Source organism: Pongo abelii, chromosome 6, assembly GCF_028885655.2.
Source record: "Pongo abelii isolate AG06213 chromosome 6, NHGRI_mPonAbe1-v2.0_pri, whole genome shotgun sequence".
NCBI lineage: Eukaryota > Metazoa > Chordata > Mammalia > Primates > Hominidae > Pongo > Pongo abelii.
The window spans coordinates 137,343,144-137,356,184 of NC_071991.2; the positions used below are offsets into that span (position 1 = coordinate 137,343,144).

General features: G+C 45.2%; 1 protein-coding gene across 3 annotated transcripts in view; it reads left to right on the forward strand.

Moving 5' to 3' along the window:
* TBXAS1 (thromboxane A synthase 1) overlaps positions 1-13,041 on the forward strand; it is a 191,140-nt gene that overhangs the window by 117,365 nt on the left and 60,734 nt on the right. For all 3 annotated transcript variants that reach the window (XM_009243284.4, NM_001132913.2, XM_009243287.4), the window contains 3 exon segments: positions 5,254-5,342; positions 7,327-7,475; positions 9,503-9,633. In XM_009243284.4, coding sequence (XP_009241559.2) covers positions 5,254-5,342; positions 7,327-7,475; positions 9,503-9,633 — 369 coding nt within the window.

Here is a 13,041-nt window from a genome sequence, read left to right on the forward strand (position 1 = left end):
TGGGTGGCTTAAACAACAGACTTTTTTTTTTTTTTTTGAGATGGAGTCTTGCTCTGTCACTCAGGCTGGAGTGCAGTGGCGTGATCTTGGCTCACTGCAACCTCCACCTCCCAAGTTCAAGTGATTCTCTGGCCTCAGCCTCCCGAGTAGCTGGGATTACTGGCACGGGCCACCACACTCGGCTAATTTTTGTATTTTTAATAGAGATGGGGTTTCACCATGTTGACCAGGCTAGTCTTGAACTCCTGACATCAAGTGATCCACCTGCCTTGGCCTCCCAAAGTGCTGGGATTACAGGAGCGAGCCACTGTGCCAGGCCCAGACATGTATTTTCTCACAGTTTTGGAAGCTGGGTGCCTGTGTTGTTGGTTTCCAGGGAGGCCTCTCTTTCTGGTTTGTAGGTAGCCGCCATCTTGCTCTGTGCCCACAAGACCTGTTCTTTGTGCATGAGAGAGAGAGAGAGGGAGAGAGAATAAGCATGAGTGCTCTGGTGTGTCTTCTTATAAGGACACCAATCCTATTGGATCAGGGCCCCATCCTTGCGACTTTATTTAACCTTAATCACTTCCTTAGAAGCCCTATCTCCAAATACAGCTACACTGGGAGTTGGGGCTTCAATGTATGAATTTTGAGGTGACCCAAACATTCAGTCTATAAGAACTCCCAATAAATCACTTTTTATAAACCTAATAACATTAACATTTTATCTTATTATAAGTGTAATACATGTGCATTGTGAAAAATTTGGAATAAAACAAAAAAAAATTACTCATTATCCCATGAAGAAGATGAAATGTAACAACCAAATGAGTCTTTTAGTAAGATCTGAGTGATAATAGTATTGTGTATTCATCTGTGCATGTGTGTGTGCACATGCCACGTTTGCCTGCTTGTTCAAAAATCTAGGAGAAGAACTGCAGGGTTTGTGGATTGTATAAAGATTATGCAAGCCCATCAAAGAGAGCTTTTGTTTGTATGCAACTCATGTAAAAGTAAATATTCCGTAACTGCTGTGTAAAATGCAAGGAAGAAAACCTGAAATGATGGCTATTGGCCAACATACAGATTATGCTCCGCTGTCTTATAATATTTTCTCTGCATTGCTTTTTAAAACATTTTTCATATTACATGCCCCATCTCATATCACATTAACCCAAATAAAAATGTCATTATCTATTCAGTTCAACAGACAGCAGGCAGAGTATCGCAGAAAATTACAATCACGTCAGGCAGCAACAAAGGATTCTAGTCAAAGGCACGTAGAAGACCCGATGGTGGGCAGCTGGCCTGGGATCCCTTTCGCACTGTCCAGGAATATGTTTGGATTCAGAATGGGTGGCCCCCTCTTTATACACAGGGCATGCCTCTGAAGAGTTGTGTGTAAATCAAATTTTGTGTTCCATCTCTTTTGTTATGTTAAGAAAGCTTCAAGCTTGATATCTAAAAAGACTTCCTTTCAAACAGTACATATATAGAGATAGATAGATTTTCTTTTACCATGTTACTATTCCTCTGAAATAAATCTAAAAGGTATTTAGGTTTGTGGGATTTTATTAAACTAGGGTTCAGTTGTACCACTGAACTTATTAAGATAAGTGAAGGAAGATAGCAAGTAAAGCTAGTCATAAAAATGTGGCTTAGACTGTACTGACTTTTCCAATGTTAAGGGTAGACTGAGACTTCTTGGAAGTTGGGGCCCAGAGACGATTTTAAGTGACCCATTTGCACACCCTTTGGTACTGATGGATTATTAAATCGATGGTTTGTGAGAATTTAGAAAAGCATGCAGTAGTCATGAAGCATCAACACAGAGATACTAAGAATAAATCAGGATAGTCATACTTATTTTTCTTTTTTGAGTGGACTTCCAGATAGGTAGATGAGGTAAATCACATTTCTGTTTCTGCAAATCATTTGACAAAGCCTTCCCCAGCTGACTCACCAGTAAAGCGGTGCCTGGCTATTTACTTAGGTTCATGCACATATAGCCCAAGATCCAAAAACAGTGATGATGAATGATTCTGTGGCTACCTAAAATAGCTGTCCAGTGGAGGGGCACAAGGCTCTGCACCAGGGCCTGTCTAGAGACCGATGAACTGAAGGAAGGCTTAGAAGCCACACTTACTACATTGCCGATAGAACAAAGAAAGAATAGCCAGTGTTGCGGGTGATGTCACCCGGGCTGGAATGCAGTGATGTATTCTTGGCTCACTGCAGCCTCCACCTCCCAGGTTCAAGCGATTCTCCTGCCTCAGCCTCCGAGTAGCTGGGATTACAGGTGCCTGCCACCACGCCCAGCTAATTTTTATATTTTTAGTAGAGAGGGGGTTCACTCTGCTGGCCCACCAGGCTGGTTTTGAACTCCTGACTTCAAGTGATCTGCCTGCCTTGGCCTCCGAAAGTGCTGGGATTACAGACATGAGCCACCACGCCTGGCCAGGTAATGAGATTTTAATGAGTGAGTACATCTTTTGCTTCCCCACAGTGTTCAAACACCCCAGCGCTCTAAGCCCTGTGGCTTTATGAACAGCAAATCCATTTTCCCAAGATGGCTCTCCCTCCATGAGCCTTGGCAACAGGGGACTCATGGGTCTCAGATGCTCTGCCATCTCTCCACTTGGGTGTGTTATGCTGTGAACATTCTGCTCCTTGAGCTGTTGTGCAGCCATCCATAGCGCTGTCCAGGCCATTGTCCCTGCCTTGGTTACTGCCTCCACGTGGCAGCCTTCATGGAGCCATTGCAGCTTTGATCTGCAGGACCCCCTCACCCTCCATCTACAGGACCCACTCCTTCAGCAGAGGAGTTGGGCCCCTGGTGACACAATTCTTTCCTTACACCCAGAGCACACAGGACTGACTCAGAGGAAACTGCAGAGGAGAGGGGTCCTATAAAATTGCATGTCCTCCCAACATCCTGTCAATAGCCACCTAGCTGTCCCACTCTACCAGGTGTCTCCAACCAACTGAATATTCCAGAGAAGATAAGAGATCATTCTGCTCAGAACACACAGCAGGACAACTAATGCCTTTGTAATGAATGGTCCCTAAAAAAATCGAAATAGCAATTGTACGTGGTTATCATCCATGGAAAAAGACCTCGTGGTTTTCATTAACCTGAACCTCAATATTTGCCTGCATTGTTTGTCTTCTAGAAAAGTCAACATAAACCTGGCTTTGTGATTGACGTGTAGGGTACAGATCTCAGGAAGTGATTCATTTACCATACACCAATCCACACCTGAAATACTGTATTCCACTTATGAGGCCACCTTTAGGAGTGACCCTGATAAAGACAAGAGCAATAAGGCAGGAGAGGTGTGTGCAAGCCATATGGTTCAGTCCCCCATTGAAAGGATGGGGGCAGCCAGGCACAGTAGCTCACACCTGTAATCCCAGCACTTTGGGAGGCCAAAGTGGGTGGATCACAAGGTCAGGAGTTTGAGATCAGCCTGACCAACATGGTGAAACCCCGTCTCTACTAACAAAAAAAAATACAAAAAAATTAGCCAGGCATGGTGGCACGCACCTGTAATCCCAGCTACTTGGGAGGCTGAAGCAGGAGAATCGCTTGAACCCGGGAGGCAGAGGTTGCAGTGAGCCAAGATCACACCACTGCACTCCAGCCTGGGCAACAGAGCAAGACTCTGTCTAAAAAAAAAAAAAAAAGAAAGAAAGAAAGAAGAAGGAAAGAAAGAAAGGAAGGAAGGAAGGAAGGAAGGAAGGAGGGAGGGAGGGAGGGAAGGAAGGAAGGAAGGAAGGAAGGAAGGAAGGAAGGAAGGAAGGAAGGAAGGAAGGAAGGAAAGAAAGAAAGAAAGAAAGAAAGAAAGAAAGAAAGAAAGAAAGAAAGAAAGAAAGAAAGAAAGAAAGAAAGAGAAAGAAAGAAAGAAAGAGAAAGAAAAAGAAAGAAAGAAAAGAAAGGAAGGAAGGAAGGATGGGAACAGTTGTCTAGGAGAAGATAGGGAGCAGATAGGTACTTGCTGTCTGAGAGTTGGGTGCACTGTCACGAAGAAGAGAACAGAAATGAAACCAGCAAAAGATTGTTAGACGAAGTCAGATTTTGCCTCAGTACAACAACATACCTTCTGATAAGCAGATTAACTTTATAACTTTTCCCAGTGCCTCAAGACTTTAAGAGGAAAGAGTGGGTATTACATAATCAGTACGATTCCATGATTCGTTCATTCACTTAACAAATAATTACTATGAGCCAGGCGCTGTTCTAGGTGCTGGGTTTATAAAAATGAAGAAACAGACTAAGATCTCCCTGACCTCAAGAACTCAGTATTCTAGTGTCAAAATCATCAAATCTAAACATAGGTTACATTTTATGTCTTTCATGAGAAATGCTCAGAATGATGTATTAGAGCACGTTGCTTTAGCTGTGATGCTATTCTAGAATGGGCACCGAATAAAATGATTCTGCTCGATATTTTCAGCTTGGCCTTTGAATCATGCAAGAGAGAATAAAAGGTCACATGGGTGGCCAGCAGGCTCCACAAAGAATTCCAGCCACCTGTTTGTTGAAGCTGAGTGGTATCTATGTGAATCTTCATTATGCCATCTACCTTTCCGTGTAGGTTAGGAATTTTCTAACATAAAAGTATTTTCCTATAAAAAAAAAAGAAACCCAACAACTGCCCCATGTGGGCATAGGAGGCATCTTGAAGTCAAGGTTTTCCCAGTATTCGAAAGCTTAGCGGCTTAAGCACAAATGAATAACCATCCATCAGGAATGCCCTATAAATAATTTCTGTGTTAAATAAGAAGTTGAAATGGAAGACCTCAGGTTCCTTTGGATACTAAGATTCAATATTCTAGTGAAAGATCTAAAATACAATCGGAATACACAAGCATAGACTTGGGTTAATTCCAGGGATCGTGCATATGGATTAGGCTTTATTTACTCGCTAATGCTAACCAAATGTCATGAAACTGAGTACTGATTCTCAGTTTTGTCTAAGCACTTAATGATCATTTTCATAATTATTTCACCATATTCACTGTAAATCTGTTCTTCTTTTTTGCTTCCAAAGATAAAAAATGCTTAAGCTAAAATAGACGTTTAGAGCTATTGTATTTTATGAATATTTGCGAATTTTAGAATCTTCCTCTTGAATCTTAGCTGTGTGAAAAATATCTTCCAAACAGTGTTCATCTTCCCAGAAAGCACCACATATAACCTCTTCATCTGCAGCCAATTTAGGTGTACTCCCGGCATGGTGTCCTAATTACACCTTTGTTATCCATTATCAGATGGTTCCCCTCATCAGCCAAGCCTGCGACCTTCTCCTGGCTCATTTAAAACGCTATGCGGAATCTGGGGACGCATTTGACATCCAGAGGTAAGGCTGCTGCACTACAGATGAGAAATCGAGTTTTTGAATCACTGCTTCTTGTAACTGTCCATAATTGCTGACAATTACCTTGGGACTAGCAAACTGTGGAAACGCTAGAAGCTCATAAAAGCATGGATGGACTGATTAATAAAAAGAAAAGAAACCCACTTAACATGGGAAAGAGATGTGAGCAGAGCCAGGGTACGTGCGTCCTGTTGAACACAGGCCCAGGAACGGGCAGGACAGGCGTGCGCCGAAGGACAGGGACGGGGGGGAAGGTTCAAGCATTTTCACTTCAAGAAAAATTGTGGTGCACCTCAGCCCAGAAGCCGTAACTTAGTGGTGGACACCAAATTTAAATAACTGATTATCTGGCTTTTCGTCATTTTGTAACTAAAAGGTTTTTACTTTAAAAAAACATCTTTAGTCTAAGCTTGTCCAACCCACAGCCCGCGGGCCACAAGCAGCCCAGGATGGCATTGAATGTGGCCCAACACAAATTTATAAACTTTCTTAAAACATTGTGAGATTTTTTTGCAGTTTTTTTTTCTCATCAGCTATCGTTAGTGTTACTGTATTTTATGTGTGGCCCAAGACAATGCTCCTGCTTCCAATGGGGCCCAGGCAAGCCAAAAGATTTAGCCACCTTTGCTTTAGTCATTTTATGCCAAATCATGGCTTACAGCAGATAAAGAATAAAGTGGGATGGTGAATCATCCAGAAATTGACTCATTATTATCATTGCTAATAAAATAATAACATAATCATCACCAACACTGGTATTGCACCAGTTTACACAGTCTTTTCATCCACATTCTCTCTGATTATTATAGGATGCATGAGTTGGCTAAAGATAAGGTGGTCTCATCAGCTATAAAAGCAAAGTAAATAACCCTCAAGACCCTTAAATCTTCAACCATCAGGATCAGATGAAATCACATTCAGTAGTCTCATTCTTGTTTTCACTCTAGCAGGGAAATGTGTAATCAATTGTAGAAATGTTTTCAGTAAAAGCAGTGCGAATTTTAAAAGTCATCTGGAAACGTCATGTATTCCTTAATGATAAGTTAGTGGTTATAGAACTTACGTACAAGAGGAGTTAAGTGTGTGCCTACATTGAGAACAAAAACTGGCTTTTTAATTATAAAAAGATATTAATAACCCAGTTTTTAGCTTTTTGGAAAAGAACTTAATCTGACTACTCCTATAAGATAACAAAAAGGAATCATTCGAGTTTAAAATGGCCTTTTGAGGGGGCAGCTTTCCTATAGCCTAAGAGGTTAAATTTTCTGGAGCTCCTGCCAGACACTTTTCCTTCTGTTTGTTTCTAAAGCGCAATGTATGTTTTCTGTAATAATATACAGATGTTCATGAAGCCTGCCTTAAAGTTTGTCTTGTATTTATTTGCGTGCTAAGAGCCCTTGCTTTTTGTTTGTTGCTATTAAGAAAACTGTAAAATCATTAAGAGGAAGAGGGACAGAAAGTTAATAAAACTAGATAATTAGGTTGTTAATTCATCAAGGACAATTTGATGTCTATCAATTAATCATTAGATACTGGCCTGAGCTGGGCTGTGCAGAGCTTTGGGTACAGCATGTAGGCGTTGGGTCACCTGTCTGCTCTCCTTCCCAGGGAGGAAAATATAAAGTATCCTTCTTAGTACTTGGCTGTGTTCTGGTTGACCACGGCTGCCTGAGGCTCGAAGGTGGAAGAGGCAGCGCCCTCCTCTCCTCCCAGGTCTTTGTTTAGACGAGCTGGCTGCCAGGTCTTCGTGTCTCCTCCTGCCCTCTGCCGTCACTGCTCAGAGTGTCCCATCCAGGAGCCCATCTCCCTCCACCTCCCCACAGATCTGCAGAAGCTCCTCTTCCGGGCACATCTGCAGGGCTGGGCAAGCCAGTGTAAGCAATTCAGGCCCTCCTCCTCTGGACGGGGGCATTGCAGGTAGCCCCTGCCAGAGTCCTTTCAAATCTCTGTTTCCCATCTCCCATAGGTGCTACTGCAATTACACCACAGATGTGGTTGCCAGCCTTGCCTTTGGCACCCCGGTGGACTCCTGGCAGGCCCCTGAGGATCCCTTTGTGAAACACTGCAAGCGTTTCTTCGAATTCTGCATCCCGAGACCTATCCTGGTTTTACTCTGTAAGTGCGGCTGCAGCCCGGGGCGCTGCGATGACTCCAGCAAGTTGGGCAGGCCCTATGACACCTGGGGTGGCTTCTGGGGCTCTGTCCCTGCCACTGGGAAAGGGCACTCGGGGTGTTCCCCTGCAGAGGCTTTGTCTTATGGAGCCACCGGGTTCCTCTTGTCACCCGCCTAGGGCCACTTATTAGCAATGCTGTAGCCCTGGCATTGGTAATAAGCAGCCCCACCGCCATGGTGAGAACAGTGGGGACACACCGTGTTAGGCACTGGGTGTGCGTTGCCTCACTTAGTCCTAGTAATGACCCTATGAGAAAAATATTCTTGTCCCTATTTCTCAGGTGAGAAACAGGCCTAGAAAGGCCGAGCTGAGACTGGAACCCAAAGCCTTTCATTTCCTAGGGCATATTTCTTTCCTTCAGCAAAATCCTCTTCACCAGACTTCTCCGCTTGAAGCCCAACACACAGAAATCCTGTGTGGTGGATGAGGACTAGGTTACCCAATGCACAGGGACTGGTCTATTTATTTTATTTTATTTTTTATTATTATTTTTTTTTAGATGGAGTTTCACTGTTGTTGTCCAGGCTGGAGTGCAATGGCACGATCTCAGTTCACCGCAACCTCCACCTCCCGGGTTCAAGTGATTCTCCTGCCTCAGCCTCCCGAGTAGCTGGGATTACAGGCATGCACCATCACGACCAGCTAATTTTGTATTTTTAGCAGAGATGGGGTTTCTCCATGTCGGTCAGGCTGGTCTCGAACTCCCGACCTCAGGTGATCTGCCCACCTCGGCCTCCCAAATTGCTGGGATTACAAGTGTGAGCCACCACACCAGGCCTTATTTTATTTTTATTGTAGAAGTGAGATTTTGCCCTCTGGCCAATTCTAGTATCTTCTTGCTTTTATAGGAGCATTGACGTGTTGTTATGCTTGGTATTGATTATTGCCATGATTTCTAACCATTCTGCTGAGCTGGTAAATTCCATTCATTCCTTGACCAGTTTCATTCCCATTTCTGAGCCAATGTTCACGGGAGCCCCTGTCACCCCACTGGCTCTGCCCTGAAATCGTGGGCAGAGTCACTCTGAGTGTCCAGCAGTCTCTTCCTTTACCCTTTCCACTGATCTTGGAGGCAGCGCAGGCTGTGTCTGCCCCTTGTGCCTCAACCACGGCCCAGGCCTGTGGGGCAGGTGGCTCGGTTGTGCCATCCCTTCTATTCCTCCTCTCTGCCTCTGCAGGGCCCTCCTGCTGCTGTATCACACTGGTTCGGACTCTGGCTCTTGAAAATGGGCCTGCACATTCTGAGAGCGTGTGTGTCTGGAGATGTTCTCCCCAGCCCAGCTCCCATAGAGCCCGGTGCAGGGTAAACCCGCCATGGAAACTGAGAAGCTGAACCCAGCCAGTGCCCCTCTCCAGGGGAGACGAAGGTTTCCCGACTCTGGCAGCCCGATCCCCAGCACATGGCAGCAAGGGCCCATGCTGCACCCAGGGGCTGGCAAGGGAGGCACCCACAGCAGCAACAGTCAGTATCCTTGTCAGCAGCTGCAGTGGCAGCTCTTGGGAGCAATTCAGGAGGTCATTCTGGGAACAATTATCCACCAGAAAAAAAATTCAAATGACCAGAAAGTTTGTAAAAAGTAAATCAGCTTCTACCACTTGCTAAGGCTTGAAACAGCCTGTAATCCTTTCTCTCTTAATGAAGTACAAAGACCTTGAGCTCTCATCCCCAGGACCTGAAACATTAATTTATAAGGGTGACCTTGACCTCTTGAGGGCCAGATGGAAGTGCAGACTCGATTAATTGCACAGACGTTTATTGAGTGCTTACTATGTGCCAGGAATGGTGAGGAGTACCGAGAGGGAGTGAGACATCACCCCTGCTCTCAGAAGTAGCAGTGCGGCGGGGAGGGCAGGACTCCAAAACGGCTCCAATTCCAGGCCCGCGTTTGCTTCCCGGGAACAGGCGTCTAATGGCCCTGGTTTATTATCACCCCCTTTTCAATGCCACTTTTGTTTTTCTCTTTCAAGTATCATTTCCATCCATAATGGTCCCACTGGCCCGGATTTTGCCCAATAAGAACCGAGATGAACTGAATGGCTTTTTTAACGAACTCATTAGGAATGTGATTGCCTTGCGGGACCAGCAAGCTGCCGAAGAGGTAACGTATTTTAATAGGACACAGCCTTGAAATGGAATGGAGCCGACTTTGGCATCACTGTCTCTGTTCTTTCTCTTCCCTCTCAGCCCCGCACATCACTCCGTGCTGTCCTTCAGCAACCCACCACTTACAGCTTCCAGGGACAGTGGAGAGAACAGAGGAAGGGTGAGGAAGGTCAGACAAGAAAGGGAGGGTGGGATGGCAGAGAGGAGCCTAAAGCAATGTGTACGTCCTCTGACACGGACAGGTAGAATTAAAGCCGCCCCAAAACTGTCTCTCTAATGCAAGCATCACCCCAAGCACAGGTTAGATTAGCCCAGAAGAATTTTCTGGGTAAATGTGCCCACATGCAATTTTCATGAGCATATTCTTTATATTGAAAACCCAGCAAGATGGAGTTCTCCAGCATGAACAGCATATTTATTAGAGAGTTCGGCAACTGTCAGTCAACCCCACACTCCCGCTCAGCATGGAGGATGCTGCTACAAAACTCGTGGTTGAGGGCCCACTGGACTCCTTGGCACGATTCATGTGAGACCTAGCATTTTCTTTCCTCCTTGCAGATTTGCACTATGCTTGGCACATAGTAGGAATCAAGTAAATATTTGTTGATTGAACTTGGCTAAAATAGAAAGACGAGTTTTCAGTGGGAAGAAAGGTCATTTCAATACTGGATATGCATATGCATATGTAAATCTGGGCTTTAAAGCCCTTGTCGCATTAAAGAAAGTTACTAAAAAGGAAAAACAGGGCTGAAATGGCTTTTCCTTAGCTGACTCGTGCAAGATGCCACTTTAAAAGGGTTGTCTCAAAGACTGGATGGCTCAGAGGAATTGGTGAGGTCCAATTGTTAAGGCACTGGCCTGGAATGAAATCAGGGGTCAATTAGTGGCTTGATACACTGAGCGGCCCTGGGCAGCAACCGTGTCCTGTGCAGCTTCACACCCTGAGAACTGTGCAGCAAACGTGTCTAGATCCAGAAGGCATGGGAAGGTATAGGCAAGCTTGCAGCCCCCTCGGCCCACACACTGTGAACTCAACTCGCATGTCCTTGGAGGTGTGGGAAGAAGCAGCTAACTGGCATCCCTGCCCCGGCTCTGAAGCCTAAAAGGACAGAACATTCTGATCCAGGTTCATGTTTCTCTGCAGAGTGAGGATGGAGCCAGGGGGAGAAGGGATAAAGAAAGAACCATTTTCAACCCTCAACATTGCTACTAAGGGCCACCTTTTGAGAGTGTTCACACACACACACACACACACACACACACACACACGCATCCCTAGCCTGGCTGTGGAATCAGGCTAAAAATCTTAAAGCTGTTGCACCGAATGACTTACTAAGAGGTGAGAGGTTATTAAAGATCCAATTACTGGGATTGCCTAGAGCTTTTCTTTTTATAAACTCTAGTGCTATTTGTTTCAAACAATGAGTTGATCTGAGAAAAACCTCCCAACCACAAATCCAGGACAGCCATGTCAAGACAGAGCTATACGGTTACTAAGAAAACTTGCTTTAAAACCATCTGAAGTCTGTATACATTCCATCAAGCAGATGTGTGTTTGCGCAGTGAAAATGCGGCACAGATGTTAAAAGGTAAATATTTTTCTAAGCTCTAGCCGATGGGTGGATTAGACACCTACATCTATCAGGGTGCATATTTTCCTTGGATAGGACCATAAACCAGCACCGTTTCAGTCCTCAACGGGCAGTGTTCAGATAGCCTCCCTGATGCCATGTGAATAAAAGAAACCCATCTATACTAACGTTCCTGTCCAGTGCAGGGGCCCTGGAGAGTGGCCTTTCCTCTGGCCTCTGTAGCTGGAGGTTAAGATAGATTTCTGCAAGACTCTGAAAGCCCTTTAGCAGTCTGTCTGGGCTGGGATAAGAGGAAAGGATGCTGGCTGCAGTTTTGCCCATGGAAAAATACCCGGTGTAGAGGTGGCTGTGCCCTCCCTCCCATCATTACTCCTACACCACCTCAACAAAGCCATAGCCAAGCCTCGGAGACCACAACGATATCACACCCCGAGGACTTTCAGAGGGACTGACTGAGAGGTCTGGGGGTGCTCTGGGGTCCTGTGCTGGTGTCCCAGAGCTGAGGGAGCAGGGGATGCTCACTTCTCCTGTGTGCCATCTTGTCTGACCCTGCCCCAGCTCTGCTCCATGGGAACAAGGCCAGCAGTGGGACCACACCAGCGCCCAGACATTGACCGAGCAGCAGGAAGGAAGCTGGGGAAAGCCAGCCCTTGAGGATGCTGTTTGAAAATCAGAACGAGCAGGGCCAGGGTGGAATGAAGTCACCAACTACCTCCGACCCTTCACCATTTTCTCAGCTATTACAACCCAGCAGGCTGATGGGAAGCTGAGGCCTTGCTTCCTTAGACTCAAGGTCTGTGGCACCTGTAGTCTTAACCTTGAGCACTGCTAGGATCCCAGTAGGCACTTTCCAAAGTCACACGGCTAGGGCACAGTAGAGCTGCAAAGGTGTCAGCATCCAAGACTCCCGCTCTAAAGAGCATGCACTTGTCATCAAACTCAGCGTACCCATCCTCCAAATGCACGCACTGCATTACATTTTTATCTGTTGAGTCATGGACTGCACATCTAACATGTGCTCAGCACAAAACTAGGCTTGGTGTCAGGGGTTGAGGGTGGGGTACTGCCCTGGAGTTCCTTATCATCTTATGGAGGAGGAAAAGCAACCACACATGAAACGACAACAATCTTAAAAGACGGAATAATCAGGAGGCCGAGGCAGGCGGATCACCTAAAGACAGGAGTTCGAGACCAGCCTGACCAACATGGTGAAACCCCGCCTCTACTAAAAATACAAAAATTAGCCAGGCGTGGTGGCACACACCTATAGTACCAGCTACTCAGGAGGCTGAGGCAGGAAGATCACTTGAACCTGGGAGGCAGAGGTTGCAGTGAGCCAAGACCACACCATTGTACTCCAGCCTGGGTGACAGAGCAAGACTCCATCTCAAAAAAAAAAAAAAAAAAAAAGATGAAATCAGACGCTCATGTGTGTGGCATAGATTATTAATGCAATCAAAATTCAGAAGCCAGTGAACTGAGAAAATGCTGCAGCTAGCAGAGTACTTTGCATGAAATTCTAATATTTTTCTGTTGGTGATTCTGATACTCTCCTTTTGCCATTTTAGTCCCATAAACTTCAGAAAATGGAAATGTGTTGGTTGTCCTTCATGACATTAAAGAGCATTGCAAAGAAAGGATGTTGTAGGAATAAGCTCTGTCAACACAGAGGCGATATAGAAACACTACTATTGTTACAATTAGCAATAGTGAAAATATAAAGAATATGCAAATGACTGATAAAGAAGGTAGGGGGAAATGGAAAGAAAGCTCTAACTTCTTAAATGGAGGCAGGGGATTACTAAGAAATA